This window comes from Salvelinus alpinus, chromosome 5 (genome assembly GCF_045679555.1).
Source record: "Salvelinus alpinus chromosome 5, SLU_Salpinus.1, whole genome shotgun sequence".
Taxonomy (NCBI): Eukaryota; Metazoa; Chordata; class Actinopteri; order Salmoniformes; family Salmonidae; genus Salvelinus; species Salvelinus alpinus.
This window is the reverse complement of record NC_092090.1, coordinates 92,177,561-92,203,267: the sequence shown is the minus strand read 5'-3', so window position 1 is coordinate 92,203,267 and position 25,707 is coordinate 92,177,561. Positions and strand designations below refer to the sequence as shown.

Here is a 25,707-nt window from a genome sequence, read left to right as displayed (position 1 = left end):
GCCACTATGGCCTATTTATTGCCTTACCTCCCTTATCCTACCTCATTTGCACACACTGTATATAGACTTTTTCTATTGTATTATTGACTGTATGTTTGTTTATTCCATGTGTAACTCTGTGTTGTTGTTTCTGTCGCACTGCTTTGCTTTACCTTGGCCAGGTCGCAGTTGTAAATGAGAACTTGTTCTCAACTAGCCTACCTAGCTAAATAAAGGTGAAATACATTTTTTAAATAAAACAATTATTTAAAAAATCTGGTACATGCACAACATATTTCTTGGGGGGATATTTATTTGGGGAAAACAGCTAACTGCCTACTATTCCACATTTTTTGCCGTGCGGCCAAAAGAAGAATGTGCAGTTTTATAGCTGATTTCCTGCAATTCTACACATTTTGCCATGGGGCAGAGAGTAAATGTTGATTTGGCTGAGAGAAGATTTAGCAGTTTTACAGCTAATTCCAATTTTGCTAATTTCATGTAATTGAATGTTTTTTTGCCATGGTTTATGGGATATCCATATGCTATCCGTGGGCAGCGGCTGCGGGGATGTGTGGTTTGCCAGTGGCACACACTCACCAAGTCTGTTTGAGAACATGCGCGTTATCTGAATCACTGGCATTAGGATATTGTTGGTGAGGATACTATCCCTCCATAATCAGGTTATTTTTTAAAGTTTAACTCAAGTGTCACGAGGAACACGATGAACACAAACCATGGTAGATTAAAAATGTTTCTCATATCTAGGGCCTCCCGAGTGGTGCAGCGGTCTAAGACACTGCTTTGCAGTTCTAGAAACATCACTACAGACCTGGGTTTGATCCCAGGCTGTGTTGCAACCTTCGCCTCTCCTGAGTTTGTACGGGAGTTGCAGCGATGGGACAAGACTGTAACTACTAAAAACACTCTTATCTCAGTTACAATCGCCTCATTAATTTACCTTACTAATATGGTCTCTTATCAAACACTTTTTTTTACTGGTGTAGCATGTAGGCCTACTAGGATAAGACTTTGCCACATTCAATACTGGGGCAAATTTAAATTTAAACACATTCACACAAGATTATTTGAAGAACAAATGTACTGTACGTGTACGGTATATCAGTGTACAGTGACATCCCAAATTATTGGCACCCTTGTTAAATACTGAGCTATATTATATGCTCAAAATAATTGCTAAATTAGATTATTTTAAACTAATAGAATTCCTCAGATAAATATATTTTGTTTAACAAATTGTATATATATTTTTCTTCTAAAAGTTAGGTTTAGAAATAATTGGAACCCCTGTTTTCAATACTCCTTCCCCTTGCGAGGATAACGGCGCTGAGCCTTTTTCCAAAATGTTTTATAAGATTGGAGAACACATTGGGAGTGTTCGACCATTCCTCCATACAGAATCTTTCCAGATCCTTGATATCCCTCGGCCTGCACATATGGACTGCCCTCTTCAATTCAAACCACAGGTTTTCAATGGAGTTCAGGTCCAGAGACTGAGATGGCCATTGCAATAGGTTGATTTTGTGGTCAATTAAGCATTTCTTTGTAGATTTTGATGGTTGCTTGGGGTTATTGTCTTGCTGGAAGATTCACTTTCGGACATGTTTCAGCCTCCTGGCAGAGGCATCCGGATAAAATGTCCTGGTACTTGGTTGTTTGTGATGCCGTTGACTTTAAAGGTATACTTCAGGATTTTGGCAATGAAGCCCTTTATCTACTTCCCCAGAGTCAGATGAACTCATGGATACCATTTTTATGTCTCGTGCTAGTAGATACCATAGACTTCCAGTCATTGCGCTAACACTAGTTAGAATTGTCTCGCGAAGCTACCTCTAACTTTCTTCATACTGTATGCAGAGACAAGACTTCAGCCACCCAGCCACAGACTGTTCTCTGCCCTGAACAGCTTCTACCCACAAGCCATAAGACTGCTAAATAGTTAGTCTGGATAGCTATTGGTTAACTATTTAACTATCTACATGGGCCCTTTTTGCAATAACTTGTTTGACACTTAAGCTGTGGTGAGGGGCACAACTTTCACTTGGGACCGGAGGGATCCCCTCCACATTCTGAAAATGCATTCCCCTCCCCCAGTTTTATCATTGGAATGAAAACAATTCGATTAGGTTAGGTTAAGCTGTTAGGCTGTTTGGAGTGTTTATCTGACAAAAAAATAAAAAATAATGCATCCCACCAAAGTTGCGCCCCTTGGCTGCGGTTACTGTTAACAGTAAAATTGATCAGAAATAGCTAACACAACGTGCCATTGTAACACAGGAGTGATTGTTGCTGATAATGGGCCTCTGTACGCCTATGTAGATATTCTATAAAAAATCTGCCGTTTACAGCTACAATAGTTATTTACAATACAATGTCTACACTGTATTTCTGATCAATTTGATGTTATTTTAATGGACAAGAAATTAGCTTTTCTTTCAAAAACCAGGAAATTTCTAAGTGACCCCAAACTTTTGAACAACAGTGTATGTTTTTTTTGTGGTATTTTTTATGTAGCATTTCCTGATTTTTGGAAGTCAGCATGTTACGAAACTAGGAATGGTGTGTGCGGAGTCAGGCGCAGAGAGCAGAGGTTTAAGGAAAACCGTATTTATTCCGGTGAGAAAAGGTCATGCCAAAACAACAGGTGAATAAATGACCGGCCCAAAACAGAACACAAACAGTCCGGAAAAATACAAACAATACCATCCACAAAACAGAACAGAGAAACAAGCCCGTCCAAAAGCAGGCGGGCATAACAGGCTTAAATAGCCCTAAACCAAACCCCAAACGAGAAACAGATGAAACAAATAAGACATAACCAATAGAAAAGGAAATCGGTGGCAGCTAGTAGACCGGTGACGACGACCGCCGAGCGCCGCCCGAACAGGAAGGGGAGCCACCTTCGGTGGAAGTCGTGACACAGCAACCATTTGTATCTTTTCGTTTGTGAATTCTTTGCCTTTTCCCATGGTGAAGGATGACAGAGGAATATTACCTACTTGTTATACTCCAATGAAGGGCATAATACCGAAAGGGCAGAACACCTTAAACTGAGTTTAACTTAAAAATGTAGAATGTTAAGATGCAGATTTACTTTTGTTTGATTTTATTTAGGAGAATCTTAAGGTGTGCCAATAATTGTGACACCTACCTTTTTGAGAGAAAAACAGTATTACTTATTAAACAAAATCTCTTTCTCTGAGCAAACAATATAGCTCAGGACTGTATTTGTATTATATATTTTATAGTCTATTTTGCTTATCTTTATCAAGGGTGCCAATAATTATGGATGTGACTGTATGGACAGTAAGCAGGTTTTATATCAGCAAGTCCTGTCAAAAACATTTTGTTCGTTTGAGAGTATACTAATAGGTTGATTAAAAAACACACACACACAACAGTATCTCATGATTTAAAATGTTTATATTTAATGGTCAACAGTCAAAGCAAGGCTTATCATTCACAATATTCATTTTAACTGACAATGCTATCATGGCACTATCTAAATTCATATACATTTTTTTTTTTAAACATGCAAAATCCTGAGAAAAAGTGAGTGCCTTGTTCTACTGAACATTCTTTTTATTATAATCCAACCGCGACCCACAAGTCCAGAAAGTCCTTGACAAGTCTCCTTATACTGAGGTTAAAACAATGAAACACATTCAAGAGTGACACTGAAATAGATAATGCCAATTAACACCCCTTCTCATCCCAAAAAGCAGAACACTCTGGAAATATCAATGACAGGGATCACATTTTCAAATAATGCATGTATAAAGCTTTCCGTTTTCCGAATGTAAATTGCCACTAATTTAACTGCACAAATAATTTAATGTTACATAACACTTGTCAAAATAGTGAAGACAATTTTTTGTAAAAATCAATAACACTTCAATAAAAGTGTAAAACTGTTGATGACATTCCTTGATGTAATAATCTATTTCCACTCATACATAATACACTTCAACCATATGCCATAACAGCACAAAAGTGTGGTTACACAGGTCACATTTCCTGTTGCTGCAGAATAATTTTCATTCTGTAGCAAACTGGCTCAAATTAAGATCCCCTATATATATCTAGGTATGAATTTGACTTATTTGCAGCATCATGTTGACTCTATTTGACAACACTATCATTCCAAGCGCACTTGTTTTCTTCTGCGCCTCAGTTGTTTTCTTGTGAGACTGTTGTTTCCTGTAAAATATAAAATGTGCAGTAAGTTAGGCCATAGCACGAAGCATGATGATACGCACCACAACAGAAATATGAGAGGAATACACCACTAATATTCAAAACCTGTATTGGCCATTTGAGAAACTTCATATCACTCAAACACAAAAACAACAATACGAAAACAGATCATTGAGAGGAGAAGTGTTGAGGTCCATACTCTTATCTTATCCAACATACTAGCGTTGTTGTAATATGCAGGCCAGAAGTGGCTTGGTCAAGATAAACTTAAGCAATTTGCGGGTTTTCGATAAGCTCCCTGCTGTTGACAAAGCAGCCAGCCAGTCTGAACATTACCTGCAGGCTTTCACATGCTCAATAGATTAAAAGCTATAGCTGTGTGCAACACAGTCTCCCAGTTACATATCTATCAGCCTGTGGGAACAGATTCCTTGAATTCTTAACCAAAACACAAAATGGAAGCTTACACGCTTAAAAAATACAGTAAATGTATTTTAAAATACTAAGGGCTTCACCGAATTGCTGATTGTACTGGGGTGGAAATGACTTGCAGACTTCCTGCGTAATTAAACATCTGTTAACAATTTGGAAGGAAAAGTTAAAGTAGCCTAAGAGTCAGGATGTGTGAGCTGGCAACAGAACAGTTAAAGTAGCCTAAGTGTCAGGATGTGTGAGCAGGCAACAGAACAGTTAAAGTAGCCTAAGTGTCAGGATGTGTGAGCAGGCAACAGAACAGTTAAAGTAGCCTAAGTGTCAGGATGTGTGAGCAGGCAACAGAACAGTTAAAGTAGCCTAAGTGTCAGGATGTGTGAGCAGGCAACAGAACAGTTAAAGTAACCTAAGTGTCAGGATGTGTGAGCAGGCAACAGAACAGGTACTCTATACAGAATGTAAAGAGCTCACAGACCAGGGTGGTCCTCATAATGTGACGATGCCAAAACTGATACGTCTCATGTTACTACCTTAGAGATCACCAATCATGAACTTTCAGCACACTCAGTCAAGTTAAACAATAGCCAACTTTACAACAATGCTGATAGTTAATGAAGGTCCAGAAACCAAGTTTTTACAGCTTTCTAAACATGTTAGTGTTCTTAAATTAACTGTTAAGATAAGCTGCCAGCCAATTTCACTATTTGTTCAAAGATATCCGTGAGTGACTCATGGGACAATAATGAGTGTCCCATTGTTTCAATTAAATTCTGTGAGATTCAAATGAAACATAATGTCTGATGGTAGACCTACTCTGTGGACTTTCAACAGCAAGCCGTTTGAACCATAACAAATAGTTTATGGCACCTTTCACCACATTTATTGTCATAAATCTTGAGCTGGAGGCAGAACTGAGCGATTCCCGCTAGATGAACCAGCTGCAAAGTCAAAATTGGCTATATTGTAAAAATTCATAAAAACCAAAATGAGCTTTTTGGTCTTAATTTAAGGTTAGGGTTAGCCGTGTGGTTAAGCTTAGGGTTAAGGTAAGGGTTAGGTTTAAAATCATATTTTATGACTGTGGCAGCATCAGCTAATGACCACTCTGCATAGCCGCCTTCAGGGCAAGATTCATGACAATAAATGCCAACCTGCCCTTTCACCAATACATTCACAACTTGCATCAATCTCCACTGGCTTGGGTGATATACTTACGCTCTTAGGTAAACGAAAGTTGTAAAACTTCAGTGATTGGAAGTAATATCTATTAACACTTAATAAACCAATGTTTAGATAATGATATAATGAGCTTGGGTAAGAACGTGGCTTAATTTAAGAAAGAATGCTTACAGATTGAGTCCTCTCTCCAAATTTGCTCCAGAACGTCATCTTGACAGTGTTTTTGTGTCCTGTGCGCTCGTCAAAAGTCTGGCAGGTATCGAAGGGGGGACTGTACAGGTGCAAACTGACCGAACCTTCGGTGTGACTGTCGTTCTCTACTCTGTGCAACCCAACGGAATCTAAAACCGACAAACACCACACATCTATGATATGGCAACGGAAGGTAAAACATTCAAATATCACACAGCTGTTAGTTCCGCTAAATTTTAAACCGAACACAACACATACGAGTCATACAGTATCCATTAAGAATTTGTATAATATGTAACATGTACAACTAGTTTTCAGATAATCAAATACTTGAAAGTAAAGATATTCACTTGTAAGAGGATGTTTATAAAGATATATATGCATATTATGTGTGTAAATAATATGAATAAATGCCTCCTTATGTTGTCTGACACACAATGTTGAGGAAATACTAAACTGCCTTGAATCTTACCATTGATGTAGGCACACTGGTTTTCTTTCAGAATTTTCTGAGATTTCTGAACCATGTCACCAACATCCTGTGTTTTGTTATTGGGCCATTCAAACAACGTCTCCTTCAGTTCACCTTGCAGCATCTTCATGAAACAGTGGGAGTCTGTGTGGTCATGGATACTGCTGCAAGTGGTGAAAAACACAGACACTTTTAGAATGTTCCAGAACAGTATTATTTGGGGCTCAGCCTTAGAAACTTAGAATGTTCCAGAACAGTGTTATATGGGGCTCAGTACCTATGGTTATGTGTCTGTACAGGTTCATTAGTTCTAAAATAGTCCTGTTTAAGGACACATTTTCTGCCTTTTGTGTTAAAATGTTATATATCATGTGGTCTACTGACATGCAGTATAACTTCACCTCTCAAACCACATTAGCTACAATCTGCTATTCTGTACCTTTCTCTCTGCCTCAAGCAATGTAAGGTGACCAATTGTCAATATCTGACTGTTTCAAAGGGGCAAATTATTACCCACATGTATTTATCTTTGTAAAACGTACATAACGTTGACTTTAACAAGAACCTTGGACTCTGGAGCATGTTTTTTCATTTCAGTAGAACGACATACTGATGTTTTACCTGACAAGTCACATAACACATTGTAATTACACTGGTTCTGCCAATACTATTTGAAACTGACGATATACAGTCTTATAGAAATAGCACCGAAATAAGAATGTATTTCAATGGATCAGATCAAATAACTTTCAACATTGTTCGCAAAAATGTCTAACCTGCCCTGACCCTCTCCCCAACAGAGTAAAATGAGGTTGAACTTTCCGTTCCCTTCATCCACCAGGTTCCTTGTGTACCTGGAACACATTCACAACACAAACAGAGGTGTGGGTTAGAACAAAAATAGTGTTTACCCATTCAATTATTGGTAGCATTAATAGCATTTTTGCTTATGTTTACTATTACATTAGTCAGCACCTGTCCAACATTGTGGGGTGTATGACAACTGATGCTTTTAGAACAAAGGTAGGACATCCGATGCCTTTGTTATAGCTACACTGAAATGTAGGACACTGAATCGTATGGTATAGCCACAAACTGATTTGCAACTACCCCAATACTGTACATGCAAATTATCTGGCATAAATACTTACACTAATGCCAGAATAAAGACCAGAGGAAAGGGGTTTGGACAGATGGATTGCAATGGATTTTGTTCTTAGTGGTGTGACTCATTCAGAAAACTTTCAAATTATGTTTTAGCTCAAAACTAACTGAAACGTTTTACCCACCAATTTCCGTAGTGCCCAAATTCACCACACAGTGAATCGGGCTATTGATAGCCCGTTCGTTAGTGATTGACCTAAATAAATGTAGTAGGAGTACTGTTAATATCTGATGATATAGAGATCCTTTCAAACAACCTACTATGGCCCAGATCATGTCTCTGCTTAAATTACACCAGTCACGTTTTTGGGTGCATAGAAATGCATCAGTGATTTTGTAGCATCTGCAAGGTCCAGTGTGTGATCATAACGCAAATGCACAGCACGTCCTCAAAGCAACCGGTGGAAATCTGTCTCTAATTCTGATTTGCGGAAGAGTACCCACCCTCCATTTACCCCCACCCCACACAAGAATCAAAATATTCCCAAGTTGATGGCGCAAGTCGGGAAAAACTGTGGATATGGCATTTTCTTTTGCTAAAGCAAACAATGAAACTCACTTTGAAAGTCTCATTCTGTTGTCAACATCTTCAAATGTAACTTTTTTTTAAAGTTTTAAAAGTTAGCCGCATGCATGCTAGGCTATATTTTATAAATATTTAATATATTGCTCAGACTATTTTACATAGCAAAAGTTTAATATAATCTGTTCAAATGTGTTATGCAGTTAAACATTCAAAAAGAAAGGCTATATTAACAATATAATATTATTAACACAGTGAATAATTGCAAATATGAGAGACATCCCACTGCCATTGAATCCTCTGAAGCCTATGTCATGTCTAAGCCTATATATATATCCTGAGGTCTAAATCACAGGAGGACTGGCTCGTGGTAATGGCTGGAGCAGAATCGGTGGAATGGTATTAAATACATCAAGCATATTGTTTCCGTGTGTTTGATGCCATTCCATTTCCGTTTCAGCCATTATTATGAGCCATCCTTCCCTCAGCAGCCTCCACTGGTCTAAATGTAGATGTTCTAAATTGTGTATATATATATCTAGAGGTCTACATTTAATGTTGCCTGCTGATCACTCATGCTACACCTTTCATGTTAAAGTTTACACCATATAGCCAAGCACCCCACCAATTTCAAGTCAATGGCTGGTGTTTTTTCAATTCATTGTAATACTATTAGTTTCAGGATTTCATGATAAGGTGATAACTGCATATAAAATACATATTGTAATGAAACAGGCAGGGAGCAGGTCTCGAACCCTCAACCTTCTAGCCCGAGGTCCGGCGCGCTATCGACTGTGCTGCTGGAAATAGTGATGTTATTCCCATAAATCTTGTTCATATTTGAACTCATAATAAGTTCACCCTTTTTCATAAATGGTACAGTCCAACAAAAGTTGGCCCCAAAAAGAAGAGGGACGCTATAAATCTAGGCTACTTCGTTACATTAAACAGGCCTACTAAACAACACCAATATAGTAGGTATAATAGTAATAATAATAATTAGTATAATAATTTCTAAATATAAATAAACATAATTCAAATATTTTTTACCTGGTCGGGTCAAACATAGCAAATTTCTTCCACTCCTGTAGATTGCTGTCATATGCTTCCATTATTTGTTGCACCTCCTCCACATTGATTTTGTCACTTTCAAAGAGTTTATGCAGCAATTTGATCAGGTCATCAAGACTTTTTGGTTTCATCACTTCGGTTTTCTCCATGGTTAAGTGCGTAATTGTTCTTGAAAACTCGCTTTCCAACTAACGAAGTAGCCTAGTTTTATAGCGTCCCTCTTATTTTTGGGGCCAACTTTTGTTGGACTGTACCATTTATGAAAAAGGGTGAACTTATTATGAGTTCAAATATCAACAAGCTTTATGGGAATAACATAAAGGATGTGTCCTCAATTGTAAATAATAGCAGGGATTTTATTTAAAAGATCAATTTAAGGTCGAGGTGTTATAATATTCTTAATTATTTACCCCCACATCAAGTAACGTTACTTGGACCAATCCTAGTTTTGGCTGCGGCTGATAATTAACAAAACCTCTTCCTTTCCAGGATGATTTTTGCTTTGACAATCTACAATAACCCCCTTTGAACCTTTTAATGAGTCAGGTCTCAGGAATTGAGTCAACAATGGAGAGCGAGAAAAGAGAGAGTTTTAGTAACAACATAACATGATATCACTTGTGAGATAATTCAATTAAGAGTTGAATTTAAAGCATAATTACATTTCTTCATAAATAATGTAATCACTTTGTAATACAAATTTTCATTTAGTTTTGTTAGCATTGTTGGTTAAATAAGGAGAATATGCCTATTTATATCTGATCATAGGCAATTGTATTGTCAAGAACCACTCAAGCTTTTCATACATCATCTGTGAGAGCAACAACTGCCAATTTTGAGCTCACATCCAGTCATTTAAATGCAATGTCATGGCGGTTGGGAGGTGAACCACACTGATGAGTAATGCTGCCTGGGTCCTGAAGAGTTGCGTTAACTCCACAAGCAAATGTCTAGGCTATAGCTTCGCGGGCTAACACAATCTTGTGGCGTATTGTAGACCACTCAGTCCCATTGGTACCTTTCCTTATATTGTCAGTTTATCAGAGGTGGAGGTCAAATGGGGTTACGTGTAACGTGATGGTGTGGTAACTGGAATTGAACGATGCACATGCGATCGATGACTAACGTGTCTGAAACGTGAAGACTTGGGTTACTTACCTGAGCTATTGCCAATGCTTAGCTCAGCGTCTTGCACAGTTGCAGCACACGGTGACCTGGGTTCAATACCCGTCATTCAGAGAAAGAGTTTTAAATGAGATAATTTATAGGTAGGGGCATTATTTCTGTTGAAGAATATAATTAGGTTATATGATAGTTTAGCTTTTTGTTAACATGTGTCTTTATTTATTACCTGAGGCTATATCGTTTTATCACCAACTGCTATACTTCCTGCACATCTTCACAGGATCATCCAAAAAGTAACAAGTAGTCTTCAAATCGTGTGTGCTAAAGTCAAGACACCATGTGAAGTTAAACCATGTTTATGGATGCTATTTCCCACCACAAATCTATAAGTTAGTCAGCCAGGGTGTCATTTGTTCCCAGTTTATGGAAAGGAAGTGGGACGATTGTCTTCCTTGACATGCTGCAAAATATAAGGGTATCAGGCCTGTATCCATGGTGATATGATGTACACTATAGGCTGGCATATACACACGATCTCATAGATGCCAACATTTCGGTCTAAAGAGGATATATCTTCGTCAAAAGATATGGAACAACTAATAATTTCTTCCTATAATTTTACAGATTTTACATACAGATGTTGCGTTCCAAAGCAATTTATGTTCATTGTCGTTTTATCAAAATCTTTTGGACTCTTGCGCCACCTAGGGCCTTAACCCAGGTGGGACGTAATGTCCAAAAACTAAGATATATCCATGTAATTCTATGATTTCCAAATTTGTGGCTATTGATGATATCTGCGTTTTCTGTGAAAAAGAAGGTGAGAATCTGTCTCACTTGTTCTTTGAATGTAAATTTGTGTAAAACCTTGCAAAGTACTTATTTACCATTATGAACACTGCCTATATTTTTAACATAAAATATATAATATGTTACTATTGCAATGATAACAAAACCACTGAAATTATTGTTATTTTTTTTATTCTTGTTGCCAAATACTTTATACACAAACAAAGATTCCAAAAGTCTATACCAAAATTACAAATTTTTCTGATTGAATTTAATTATCTTATTAAAACATTAACCCTAATGAATAACAACAAGAATAACATCTTCATGAATCATTATAATAAGATATTTTCAGAGTGAATATAATTGCACTTAAATTGTTTATTTTTTGTATTATCTTATTTTTATATGTTTGAGTATTGTTAATACCTGTGTTTGGTTTGCTAGACATGTTTGATGTAGCAATGTAAGGTGATTTTTGTATTATGAATATACAAAAAATATATATAATAAAATTTAAAAAACGTAATGTCCAAAATTGAAAATTATGGCGCGAGTAGAGAAGTGTGGGAATCTCAGAAGATTGCCGTTTCCAGTTGATCAGGTAAATGGGCGTAATGGGGATGTCATTCTCCCACATAGCTATTTCACTACATTACTAAATGAAACGACTGGACCAAATGGGAAATGGTGACACCATTACATGTTATGGATTAGCATGGCCTCAAAGACTAGACGTAACATAGTAAATGTATGTACATGACACTCAAATTAGTCTCGCAAAGTTTCTAAACCCAGAGGACTGACATCGCGAGTGTAACGGCTGATTTCCTCCTCTTCGTCTGAAGAGGAGGTGTAGGGATCGGACCAAAACGCAGCGAGGTATGAAGACATGAATGATTTATTAAAGCAAGACGAACACGTAACACACTTGAGAAATTACAAAACAAAAAACGACGTAGACCGACCTGAACATATGAACTTACATAAACACGAAGAACGCCCGAACAGGTACAGACTAGAACAAACGATACAGTCCCGTGTGGTACATACACAAACACGGAAGACAATCACCCACAAACAAACGGTGTGAACAGCCTACCTTAGTATGGTTCTCAATCAGAGGAAACGTCAAACACCTGCCCCTAATTGAGAACCATATCAGGCAACACATTGAACCCAACATAGAAACACATAACATAGACTACCCACCCAGCTCACGCCCTGACCATACTAAACAAATACAAAAACAACGGAAAACAGGTCAGGAACGTGACAGAACCCCCCCCCCCCCCCCCCCCTCAAGGTGCGAACTCCGGGCGCACCACCTAAAAATCTAGGGGAGGGTCTGGGTGGGCATCTGTCCGCGGTGGCGGCTCCGGCGCAGGACGAGGACACCACTCCACCATTGTCTTTGTCCCCCTCCTTAGCGTCCTTTGAGTGGCGATCCTCGCCCCCGACCCTGGTCTAGGAACCTTAAAAGGTCCCCCCTAGATAGAGGAGATATCTCAGGACATAGAGGTAGCTCAGGACAGAGAGGTAGCTCAGGACAGAGAGGTAGCTCAGGACAGAGGGGCAACTCCGGACTGAAGGGCAGCTCCGGACAGAGAGGCAGCTCTGGACTGAATGGGCGCTCCGGACTAGTGGCAGCTCCGGACTGAATGGCGGCTCATGACTGGAGGGCGGCTCATGACTGGAGGGCGGCTCATGACTGGAGGGCGGCTCATGACTGGAGGGCGGCTCATGACTGGAGGGCGGCTCATGACTGAAGGGCGGCTCATGACTGGCTGACGGCTCTGGCTGCTCATGGCTGGCTGACGGCTCTGGCTGCTCATGGCTGGCGGAAGGCTCTGGCTGCTTCTGTCTGGCGGAAGGCTCTGGCTGCTCCTGTCTGGCGGAAGGCTCTGGCTGCTCCTGTCTGGCGGAAGGCTCTAGCGGCTCCTGTCTGGCGGACGGCTCTAGCGGCTCCTGACTGACGGACGGCTCTGAAGGCTCAGGACAGACGGGCGGCTTTGAAGGCTCAGGACAGACGGGCAGCTTTGAAGGCTCAGTACAGACGGGCGGCTTTGAAGGCTCAGGACAGACGGGCGGCTTTGAAGGCTCAGTACAGACGGGCAGTGCAGGCGGCGCTTGGCAGACGGACAGCTCAGACGGCGTTGGGCAGATGGGCAGTTCAGGCGCCGCTGGGCAGACGGCAGACTCTGGCCGGCTGAGGTGCACTGTAGGCCTGGTGCGTGGTGCCGGAACTGGAGGTACCGGGCTAAGGACACGCACCTTAAGGCTAGTGCGGGGAGCAACAACAGGACGCACAGGACTCTGGAGGCGCACAGGAGGCTTGGTGCGTGGTACCGGAACTGGAGGTACTGGGCTGGAGACACGCACCACAGGGCTAGTGCGTGGAGGAGGAACAGGGCTCTGGAGACGCACAGGAAGCCTGGTGCGTGGTGTAGGCACTGGTGGTACTGGGCTGGGGCGGGGAGGTGGCGCCGGATATACCGGACCATGCAGGCGTACTGGCTCCCTTGAGCACTGAGCCTGCCCAACCTTACCTGGTTGTATGCTCCCCGTAGCCCAACCAGTGCGGGGAGGTGGAATAACCCGCACTGGGCTGTGTAGGCGAACCGGGGACACCATGTGTAAGGCTGGTGCCATGTATGCCGGCCCGAGGAGACGCACTGGAGACCAGACGCGTTGAGCCGGCTTCATGGCACCTGGCTCAATACTCAATCTAGCCCTGCCAGTGCGGGGAGGTGGAATAACCCGCACCGGGCTATGCACACGTACAGGAGACACCGTGCGCTCTACCGCATAACACGGTGTCTGCCCGTACTCTCGCTCTCCACGGTAAGATCGGGAAGTTGGCGCAGGTCTCCTACCTGACTTCGCCACACTACCCTTTAGCCCCCCCCCAATACATTTTTGGGCTTGACTAACAGGCTTCCTACCGCGTCGTCGTGCTGCCTCCATTCGCCGGTATCCCTCCTCACACTGCGCCAAAGAATCCCAGGCGGGCTCCGGCTTTCTCCCTGGCTCGATCGCCCACCTGTCGATCTCCTCCCACGTAGTGTAGTCCAGATTCTGCTCCTGTTTCCGTGCTGCCTCCTCATACCGCCGCCTCTCGGCTTTAGCTGCCTCCAGCTCTTCACGAGGGCGATATTCTCCAGGTTGTGCCCATGGACCTTTACCGTCCAGTATTTCCTCCCATGTCCATGAATCCTGCGATCGCTGCTGCTGCTTTCTCCCACGCCGCTTGGTCCTTGGTTGGTGGGTGATTCTGTAACGGCTGATTTCCTCCTCTTCGTCTGACAAAAACAACGGAAAACAACGGAAAACAGGTCAGGAACGTGACAGCGAGACTTCCGGTGACGTTTGCGAAACAGACCAGGCTGGGATTTGGGGTTTGAGAAGAATGAGAGAAGTGAAGAATTATTTCTTAGTTGTTAATTTTCTCGAAATTTAAAGCCACAGCCTAGATATGAGCCAATGTCTTAAGTAGTTGAACATGTTATTACTTCAATCTCGTGAAGGTGACAAACTGACATATTTTCTTTTTCGTCAAAAACAACTTTATATCGAAGGAGTACCTTTGATTTGACTGCCTGCACATGCGCAGTTCGGCGCGAGACGACCGTTACACCCGATCAATCAAATGTATTGATAAAGCCCTTCTTACATCAGCTGATGTCACAACGTGCTGTACAGAAACCCAGCCTAAAACCCCAAACAGCAAGCAATGCAGGTGTAGAAGCACGGTGGCTAGGAAAAACTACCTAGAAAGGCCGGAACCTAGGAAGAAACCTAGAGAGGATCCAGGCTATGAGGGGTGGCCAGTCCTCTCCTGGCTGTGCCGGGTGGAGATTATAACAGAACATGGCCAAGATGTTCAAATGTTCATAGATGACCAGCAGGGTCAAATAATAATAATCACAGTGGTTGTAGAGGGTGCAACAGGTCAGCACCTCAGGAGTAAATGTCAGTTGGCTTTTCATAGCCGATCATTCAAAGTATCTCTATTGCTCTTGCTGTCTCTAGAGAGTTGAAAACAGCAAGTCTGGGACAAGGTAGCACATCCGGTGAACAGGTCAGGGTTCCATAGCCGCAGGCAGAACAGTTGAAACTGGAGCAGCAGCACGACCAGGTGGACTGGGGACAGCAAGGAGTCATCAGGCCAGGTAGTCCCGAGACATGGTCCTAGGGGTCAGATCCTCAGAGATAAAGAAATACAATTAGAGAGAGCATACTTAAATTCACACAGGACACCGGATAAGAAAAGAGAAATACTCCAGATATAACAGACTGACCCTAGCCCCCCCGACACATAAACTATTGCAGCTTAAATACTGGAGGCTGAGACAGGAGGTGTCGGGAGACACTGTGGCCCAATCCGACAATACCCCAGGACAGGGCCAAACAGGCAGGATATAACCCCACCCACTTTGCCAAAGCACAGCCCCCACACCACTAGAGGGAAAACTTCAACCACCAACTTACCATCCTGAGACAAGGCCGAGGATAGCCCACGAAGATCTCCCGAACAGCACAAACCCAAGGGGGGGGCGCCAACCCGGACAGGAAGATCACGTCAGTGACCCAACCCACTCAAGTGACGCACCCCTCCTAGGGACGGCATGGAAGAGCACCAGTAAGCCAGTGACTCAGCCCCTGTAATAGGGTTGAGGCAAAGAATCCCAGTGGAGAGAGGGGAACCACCCAGGCAGAGACAGCAAGGGCGGTTCGTTGCTCCAGTGCCTTTCCGTTCACCTTCACACTCCTGGGCCAGACTACACTCAATCATAGGACCTACTGAAGAGATGAGTCTTCAATAAAGACTTAAAGGTTGAGACCGAGTCTGCGTCTCTCACATGGGCAGGCAGACCATTCCATAAAAATGGAGCTCTATAGGAGAAAGCCCTGCCTCCAGCTGTTTGCTTAGAAATTCTAGGGACAGTAAGGAGGCCTGTGTCTTGTGACCTTAGCGTACGTGTAGGTATTGTAGTAGTAACATAAAACGCATGGATAAAATATAAAGACATAAGACAGCTGAACATTAAAGTAACGAACCACATGTTCACATTTATCATGAGACTGTGGTAATGGAGATATACTAAGAGACGTTCTGGCCCTCTTATTTTCTCCATTGTGCTGACAGACTGACCAGACACATGGGCACCTAAAACAATTGGACACACTAGACTTATAGTCTACACATTCCACTAAAAGCACACATACCAGAGAAATATGCTTAAGGCAACTGGACACTAATGACAAGAAGAGACATAGAGTCTGCCAATTCCAATAAGGACATACCAGAGAACATGCTGGGGCATTGAATTAAATACAGGGTTGAGTCATAGGCCTAGAGTATAGAGGGACATATATTATTTTTAAGACAAGCATGGGTCTGGCCACTATTATAATTTAACTGAAAGCAGATAATGGGCGTTAGTAGGCGTGAACAAGCGGGAAGCTTGAACTAGAGGATAGTGGTGGCGAATGACTTGAGAAGGGAGACTTCATTTGCATAAGGGATGGACATAGTGCTATGTGTGTATAAATATAGGAGCTAAGGCTCTGGGAAAAGGAGGTGTGTTCCGCGGGGTGTGTTCCGCGGGGACATGCCAGTGGGCTGTACAGTTGTAATAAAGAGCATGTTTGATTTTAAAAGTTCTGGTAAGCGTTGTATTTGAAAATGATTTTCCACGACAGTATGTACGGCAGGACCAAATCGGAAAGATAGGTAGGAGCAAGCCCATGTAATGCTTTGTAGGTTAGCAGTAAAACCTTGAAATCAGCCCTAGCCAACAGAAAGCCAGTGTGTAATATGATCAAATGTTTTGGTTCTAGTCAAGATTCTAGCAGCCATGTTTAACACTAACTGAAGTTATTTAGTGCTTTATCCGGGTAGCCGGAAAGTTGCAGTAGTCTAACCTAGAAGTGACAAAAGCATTTTTTCTGCATCATTTTTGGACAGAAAGTTTCAGATTTTTGCAATGCTACATAGATGGAAAAAAGCTGTCCTTGAAACAGTCTTGATATGTTCGTCAAAAGAGAGATCAGGGTCCAGAGTAACGCCGAGGTCCTTCAAAGTTTTATTTGAGACGACTCCACAACCATCAAGATTAACTGTCAGATTCAACAGAAGATATCTTTGTTTCTTGGGACCTAGAACAATCATCTCTGTTTTGTCTGAGTTTTTGAAAATTTGCCGCCATCCACTTCCTTATGTCTGAAACACAGGTTTCCAGGGAGGGCAATTTTGGGGCTTCACCATGTTTTTACCTTCTTCCAAAAGTCCACAAAAATCTTGAAAATCCCCCAGGCAGACAAGTCATTAGTAGTAATGAAAGTCTGACAGAACCCATCTCTAAGTACATTGATTACTTTATTAAGCCTTTTCTGACGTCACTCCCAGCCTATCTTCAAGATACCACAGATGTGTTGAACAAAATTAAGGAATTGAACAATATAGGTACAGCTTCCTTTTTAGTCACAATGGATGTGGAGTCTCTATACACCACCATTGAACATGAACAAGGTTTGGCAGCGATGCACCATTTCTTGAGTACCCGGCCTGAAACTGAGATGCCTCCTACAGAATTCATTGTCTCACTGACTGAATGGACTCTTAATCATAACATCTTTATCTTTCAGGATCGTATTTTTAAACAGGTCAAAGGATGTGCCATGGGAGCTTGCTACAGCCTTTCCTACCCTGGTTTGTACTTGGGTAAATGGGAAAATGACTTCATTTTGGATCCTTCTAATAATAATTTCTTTGAGCGGATTATATGGTGGGGACGCTATATTGATGATGTTTGCCTGTTTTGGTCCGGCTCAGAAGATGAACTTATTTCCTTCCACCAATACCTTAACAGCATTAACCCTAACATCAAACTAACTATGGAGTACAACAAGGATAACATTAACTTTTTGGACCTCGACATCAGTAAAAATGACAAAGGTTGTTTACACACATCAATCTTTAGGAAGCCTACAGATGGGAATACCATTCTGAGGGCAGACAGCTTTCACCCCAAAAGGCTAAAAGAGAATATTCCATATGGCCAATTCCAAAGAGTCCGCAGAATTTGCGATCAGGAAACAGACTACAGTGTCAGATCTGCTGAATTGGAGAATCGCTTCTTGAATCGGGGCTACAGCGTTCAGGTCCTGAAAGATGCAGGTATAAGGGCTGGATTACTTGACAGAGAGAACTTGTTGCGAAGGGGAGTGCCTCGTGATACATCAGAGAGTGTATTTTCTTACAAAATACAGCACTGAAGCAGAGAACATTAAAAGAGTCATTAAAAATAATTGGGGAATCATCCAAAGTGATACGCTACTACGCCAAGTCTTTCCTGAGCCACCAGTCATAAGCTTTAAGAGATGTCCTACCCTAAATGACAAATTAGTCCACAGTTATCTTCCGGGTGACTCTCAAAAACCTTGTCTTTACCACAAACCGAAGGGCTCTTTTAAATGTAACCAGTGCAACCATTGCAGAAATATTGCACAGAAAAAGTTTTTTGTTGACACAGCTTCCAAAATGGAGTATTACGTCAAGCATTTCATTAACTGCAAAACCACTCATGTCATCTATAGATTGGAATGTCCACAGTGCAAGGTGTTCTACATTGGATGGACAAAGAGACTCCTTCAAGACCGCTTAGCAGAACACAAGGACGCCATACGGGTAGGCAATGAAGACTACCCCATGGCAAGGCACTACAAGTCCTTACACCATGGCAACCCTGCCTCCCTACAAGCTATCGGTATTGATCATGTTCCGGCCTCTATTAGAAAAGGGGACCGTCTTAAACAGTTAAACCAAAGGGAAAGTTTTGGGATTTACAAACTACAGGCCACTAAGTACCCTGGTTTAAATGAAGATATGGATTTACAAACTACAGGCCACTAAGTACCCTGGTTTAAATGAAGATATGGATTTACAAACTACAGGCCATTAAGTACCCTGGTTTAAATGAAGATATGGATTTACAAACTACAGGCCACTAAGTACCCTGGTTTAAATGAATAAATGGATTTACAAACTACAGGCCACTAAGTACCCTGGTTTAACTGAAGATATGGATTTCTCACCCTTCCTGTCGGGTCGTGATAGGTCCATTTGCTGTCATCTAGTGGACATTTTGCTCAATTGCCCTCAGCTATGTTTAGACTGTTGTTGTTCATGTTTTGCTGTGTTCTAGTGTACTATGGAATATATTGCTTTCTTATTCTTGACACTTCTCCCAGTCATATTTAAGGGTAGAACTACCTTTCTAAGTGTCCTGATACTTCTAGCTTGGAGTTGTATTTTTATGACAACATAGCGACAGTATTTAACTTTTTAATGTGTATAGTATTGCTGACTAGGTGTGTCCAATCAATTTTGTAACCACTCCCTCTTCAAATTAGGGCTAATTGGAAAAGCTGTTCAAAAGAGGACATTGTATTATTTCTTTGTACTCTCTGATGAAGGCCATGCAGCCGAAACGCGTTGGATTTTTAAAACTTTGTTTCTATTGAACATGCCATACAAATAAAGGCATTTTAATTAATTATATGAAGAGTGCCTTGGTCCTCCTTTCTTTTTGATGACCAATTTACCCCTTTTACCAAAGAGCACCTTCTGTCTCCCAAAATGTACTATTTTGTACCTTATTAGTGCTTCCCTTCCTCCTCTTTCTACTAGCTTTTACATCACGTTGCAGAGTGTTTAGAGTAAACGGTTTGCTATGGTACAAAATGTTTAGCTATGGTATGCCACTAATGAGTACACCCCCTGATGACTCCCAATTCACTCAAAAGGGAGAGAGAGTGGGAAAACTGACCCTTGACCCCGCAACCCTGGGGGAGCTCAATCCGAAAGGGGGAGATTCTCAATTGGGCAAAAGTCCGTACTCTCCTTGAATCCTCCGTCCTTCTCTCCCACGTGACCCGGAAACCGATAAGTGGTTGCCATATGTAGGAATGTGTCAATTAGTTAATAACCAGTTGAGCTGACAGACATTTTGCACTGTTTCGCTATGATTTTAGTCATCAATCTAGCAAGAGGACAATATTTTATTAATGTAGTAATGGGCTTCCCTTCTATAGACAAGGGGAGAAGGGCTATGTAAAGTGCTACATTTTGCTACAAATTCAGCAATTGCTTTGCTATGTCTGTGCCGGAAAGAAGTCGAGCTAAATAAATGTTTTTCTTGAGGTAACGTTGTAGTGAAGTTATATAAATGGATGTAACTATTTGAACATCATTACAACACTGTATATAGCCATAATATTACATTTGAAATGTTTTTTATTTAAATTCCTTTATTTCACCTTTATTTAACCAGGTAAGCTAGTTGAGAACACGTTTTCATTTACAAATGCGACCTGGCCAAGATAAAGCAAAGCAGTGCGACAGAAACAACAACACAGAGTTACACATGGAATAAACAACCGTGCAGTCAATAACACAATAGAAAAAAAGAAAGTCTATTTACAGTGTGTGCAAATGGCATGAGGAGGTAAGGCAATAAATAGGCCATAGTAGCAAAGTAATTACAATTTAGCAGATTAACACTGAATTGATAGATGAGCAGATGATGATGAGCAGATAATGATGTGTAAGTAGTGATACTGGTGTGCAAAAGAGCAGCAAAGAAAATTAAAACAATATGGGAATGAGGTAGGTAGATTGGGTGGGCTATTTACAGATGGACTATGTACAGCTGCAGCGATCGGTTAGCTGCTCAGATAGCTGATGTTTAAAGTTAGTGAGGGAAATGTAAGTCTCCAGCTTCAGGGATTTTTGCAATTCGTTCCAGTTACTGGCAGCAGAGAACTGGAAGGAAAGGCGGCCAAAGGAGGTGTTGGCTTTGGGCATGACCAGTGAGATATACCTGCTGGAGCTCGTGCTACGGGTGGGTGTTGTTATCGTGACCAGTGAGCTGAGATAAGGCAGAGCATTACCTAGCATAGACTTATAGATGACCTGGAGCCAGTGGGTCTGGCGACGAATATGTAGCGAGGGCCAGCATACTAGAGCATACAGGTCGCACTGGTGGGTGGTATAAGGCGCTTTGGTAACAAAACGGATGGCACTGTGATAGACTACATCCAATTTGCTGAGTAGAGTATTGTAAGCAATTTTGTAGATGACATCGCCGAAGTCGAGGATCGGTAGGATAGTCAGTTTTACTAGGGTAAGTTTGGCAGCGTGAGTGAAGGAGGCTTTGTTGCGAAATAGAAAGCAGATTCTAGATTTGATTTTGGATTGGAGATGTTTGATATATGTCTGGAAGGAGAGTTTACAGTCTAGCCCGACACATAGGTATTTGTAGTTGTCCACGTATTATAGGTCAGAACCGTCCAGAGTAGTGATGCTAGTCGGGCGGGCAGGTGCGGGCAGGGAACGGTTGAAAAGCATGCATTTGGTTTTACTAGCGTTTAAGAGCAGTTGGTGGCCACGGAAGGAGTGTTGTATCGCATTGAAGCTCGTTTGGAGGTTAGTTAACACAGTGTCCAAAGAACGGTCAGATGTATATCGAATGGTGTCGTCTGCGTAGAGGTGGATCAGGGAATCACCCGCAGCAAGAGCGACATCGTTGATATATACAGAGAAAGAGTTGGCCCAAGAATTGAACCCTGTGGTACCCCCATAGAGACTGCCAGAGGTCCGGACAACAGGTCCTCCGATTTGACACACTGAACTCTGTCTGCGAAGTAGTTGGTGAACCAGGCGAGGCAGTCATTTGAGAAACCAAGGCTGTTGAGTCTGCCGATAAGAATGCGGTGATTGACAGAGTCGAAAGCCTTGGCCAGGTCGATGAAAACGGCTGCACAGTATTGTCTTTTATCGATGGCGGTTATGATATCGTTTAGGACCTTAAGCGTGGCTGAGGTGCACCCGTGACCAGCTCGGAAACCAGATTGCATAGCGGAGAAGGTACAGTGGGATTCGAAATGGTCGGTGATTTGTTTGTTAACTTGGCTTTCGAAGACTTTTGAAAGGCAAGGTAGGATAGATATAGGTCTGTAACAGTTCTGGTCTAGAGTGTCTCCCCCTTTGAAAAGGGGGACGACCCGGCAGCTTTCCAATCTTTTGGGATCTCAGACGCTGCTTTGCAGCTCCTTCAGGGTTATCTTTGGTCACTTTGTTGCCTCTCTGATTAATGTCCTCCTTGCCTGGTGAGTTTTGGTGGGCGGCCCTCTCTTGGCAGGTTTGTTGTGGTGCCATATTCTTTCCATTTCTTATAATGGATTTAATGGTGCTCTGTGGGATGTTCAAAGTTTTCTATATTTTTTTTAATAACCAACACTGATCTGTACTTCTGCACAATTCTGTCCCTGACCTGACATGAGAGCTCCTTGGTCTTCATGGTGCCACTTGCTTGGTGGTGCCACTTGCTTGGTGGTGCCACTTGCTTAGTGGTGTTGCAGACTCTGGGGCCTTTCAGAACAGGTGTATATATACTGATATTATGTGACAGATCATGTGACACTTAGATTGCACACAGTTGGACTTTATTTAACTTTTTATGGCTGCAGGGGCAGTATTGAGTAGCTTGGATGAAAGGTGCCCAGAGTAAACGGCCTGCTCCTCAGTCCCAGTTACTAATATATGCATATTATTAGTAGTATTGGATAGAAAACACTCTGAAGTTTCTAAAACTGTTTGAATTATGTCTGTGAGTATAACAGAACTCATATGGCAGGCAAAAAGAAAGAGAAAAATCCAAACAGGAAGTGAGAATTCTGAGAGTGGTTGATGTTAAAGTCATCACCTATTCAATTCCCTGTAATATATGGATCTGTTTGCACTTCCTACGCCTTCCACTAGATGTCAACAGTCAGTAGAACGTGGAATGAAGCTTATGCTGTGTTGTGGGAGCGGATGGGAGGTGTTTGAGTCAGTGGTCTGGCAGAGTGCCATTTCTTGGTCACGCACTTTCCTCATGATATCGTCATGCGTTCCATTACTTATAGAGACTGAAAAGAATGCTCCTGTTGGAACGTTATTGGATATATAAGATAACAACATCTTGAAGATTGATTCTCTACTAAATTTGACCAGTTTAGTCGACTTGTAATATAACTTTTTGAAGTTTTCGTCCGAGTTTGCCTGCATCTGCGCGAGCGTTTGGACACGTGTACTACACATGCTAGCAAACTTAGCTAATTGGACATAAGTAATGGACATTATCGAACAAAACAACGATTTATTGTGGAACTAGGATTCCTGGCACTGCATTCTGATGAAGATAATCAAAGGTAAGGGAATATTTATGATGTAATTTCGTATTTCTGTTGACTCCAACATGGCTGAGAAATGTTGTTAAATCTGAGCGCCGTCTCAGATTATTGCATGGTGTGCTTTTTACGTAAAGTTTTTTAAAAATCTGACACAGCGGTTGCATTAAGGAGAGGTATATCTATAATTCCATGTGTATAACTTGTATTATCATCTACATTTATGATGAGTATTTCTGTTGAAACGATGTGGCTATGCAAAATCACTTGATGTTTTTGGAACTAGTGAATGTAACGCGCCAATGTAAACTCCGATTTTTTTATATAAATATGAACTTTATCAAACAAAACATGCATGTATTGTGTAACATGAAGTCCTATGAGTGTCATCTGATGAAGATAATCAAAGGTTAATGATTCATTTTATCTCTATTTCTGCTTTTTGTGAAAGCTATCTTTCGCTGGAAAAATGGCTGTGCTTATTGTGTTTTGGTGGTGACCTAACATAATCGTTTGTAGTGCTTTCGCTGAAAAACATATTTGAAATCAGACACTTTGGTGGGATTAACAACAAGATTGCCTTTAAAATGATATAAGACACATGTATGTCTGAGGAATTTTTATTATGAGATTTCTGTTGTTTGAATTTGGCGCCCTGCACTTTCACTTGCTGTTGTCATATCATCCCGGTAGCGGGATTGCAGCCATAACTAATTGTGTGACTTCTGAAGGTAATTGGTTGCACCAGATCTTATTTAGGGGCTTCATAGCAAAGGGGGTGAATACACATGCACGCACCACTTTTCCGTTTAATTTTTAATTTATTTTTTAAACAATGATTTTTTTTCATTTCACTTCACCAATTTTGACTATTTTGTGTATGTCCATTACAGATTGTAATGCAACAAAATAGGAAAAATGCCAAGGGGGATGAATACTTTTGCAAGGCACTGTAGATTTAAGTCAAAACTTTAACTCAGCCACCCAGGAACATTCACTGTCTTCTTGGTGAGCAACTCCAGTTCAGATTTGGCCTTGTGTTTTAGGTTATTATCCTGCTGAAAGGTGAATTAGTCTCAGGCTGTCTGGAGGAAAACAGACTGAACCAGGTTCTCCTCTAGGATTTTGCCTGTGCTTATGTAACAGTTTAACTTTAGTCCGTCCCTCGCGCGAACCAGGGACCCTCTGCACACATCAACAACAGTCACCCACGAAGCATCGTTACCCATCGCTCCACAAAAGCCGCGGCCCTTGCAGAGCAAGGGGAACCACTACTTCAAGGTTTCAGAGCAAGTGACATCACCGATTGAAAGGCTATTAGCGCGCACCACCGCTAACTAGATAGCCATTTCACATCCGTTACACTCACCCCCCTTTCGACCTCCTCCTTTTCCGCAGCAACCAGTAATCCGGGTCAACAGCATCAATGTAACAGTATTACTTTAGTCCGTCCCCTCGCCCCGACCCGGGCGCGAACCAGGGACCCTCTGCACACATCAACAACAGTCACCCACGAAGCATCGTTACCCATCGCTCCACAAAAGCCCATTTCACATCCGTTACACTTAGCTCCATTCCGTTTATTTTTTTATCCTGAAAAACTCCCTTGTCCTTAATGATTACAAGCATACCCATAATATGAGGCAGACACCACTATACTTTAAAATATGGAGAGAGGTACTCAGTAATGTGTTGTATTTGCCCCAAACATAACACTTTGTGTCCAGAACAAAAATGTAGTTATTTTACCACATATTTTACAGTTACTTTGGTGCCAGGATGCATGTTTTGGAATATTTTCATTCTGTTCAGGCTTCGTTCTTTTCATTTTGTCAATTAGTTTAGTATTGTGGAGTAATTACAATGTTGTTTATCCATCCTCAGTTTTCTCCTATCACAGCCATTAAACTCTGTAACTGTTCTAAAGTCACCATTGGCGTCATGGTGAAATCCCTGAGCGGTTTCCTTCCTCTCTGGCAACTGAGTTAGAAAGGACACCTGTATCTTTGTAGTGACTGGGTGTATTGATACACCATCCAAAGTGTAATTAATATCTTCACCATGCTCAAATGGATATTCAAAGTCTGCTTCTTTCTTTTTATCCATCTAACAATAGGTGCCCTTCTTTGCCCAGTATTACAAAACCTGCCATGTCTTTGTGATTGAATCTGTGTTTGAAATTCACTGCTCGACTGAGGGACCTTTCAGATAATTGTATGTGTGGGGTACAGAGATGAGATAGTATTTTGAAAAATAATATTAAACAATATTATTGCACAAGTGAGTACATGCAATTTATTATGTGACTTGTTAAGCATTTTTTTTT

At 41.5% G+C, this 25,707-nt stretch overlaps 1 protein-coding gene across 2 annotated transcripts; it reads right to left on the bottom strand.

Annotated features, from left to right (window-relative positions):
- Positions 1 to 3,405: 3,405 nt before the first annotated feature.
- LOC139577223 (cysteine dioxygenase type 1-like) lies at positions 3,406 to 9,473 on the bottom strand. 2 transcript variants are annotated; one of them, XM_071404181.1, is made up of 5 exons: positions 9,210 to 9,473; positions 7,249 to 7,326; positions 6,473 to 6,636; positions 5,980 to 6,149; positions 3,406 to 4,200 (listed from the first exon to the last, which is right to left on the bottom strand). In XM_071404181.1, exons 1-5 carry the CDS (start codon positions 9,377 to 9,379, stop codon positions 4,171 to 4,173), a joined length of 612 nt encoding a protein of 203 aa, XP_071260282.1. In that variant the 5' UTR covers positions 9,380 to 9,473; the 3' UTR covers positions 3,406 to 4,170. The 2 variants fall into 2 exon arrangements, with proteins under 2 accessions (XP_071260282.1, XP_071260283.1); XM_071404182.1 differs by lacking the exon at positions 7,249 to 7,326.
- Positions 9,474 to 25,707: the final 16,234 nt, after the last annotated feature.

What these genes read in the sequence shown, in the direction of transcription:
- LOC139577223 (XM_071404181.1), bottom strand. Translation starts at nt 9,379, where the DNA reads ATGGAGAAAACCGAAGTGATGAAACCAAAAAGTCTTGATGACCTGATC. An exon ending in CCAGTGTGCCTACATCAATG is followed by an intron (nt 6,150 to 6,472) that starts GTAAGATTCAAG and finishes TGTCGGTTTTAG; the next exon opens with ATTCCGTTGGGTTGCACAGA. An exon ending in TTGGAGAGAGGACTCAATCT is followed by an intron (nt 4,201 to 5,979) that starts GTAAGCATTCTT and finishes TATATTTTACAG; the next exon opens with GAAACAACAGTCTCACAAGA.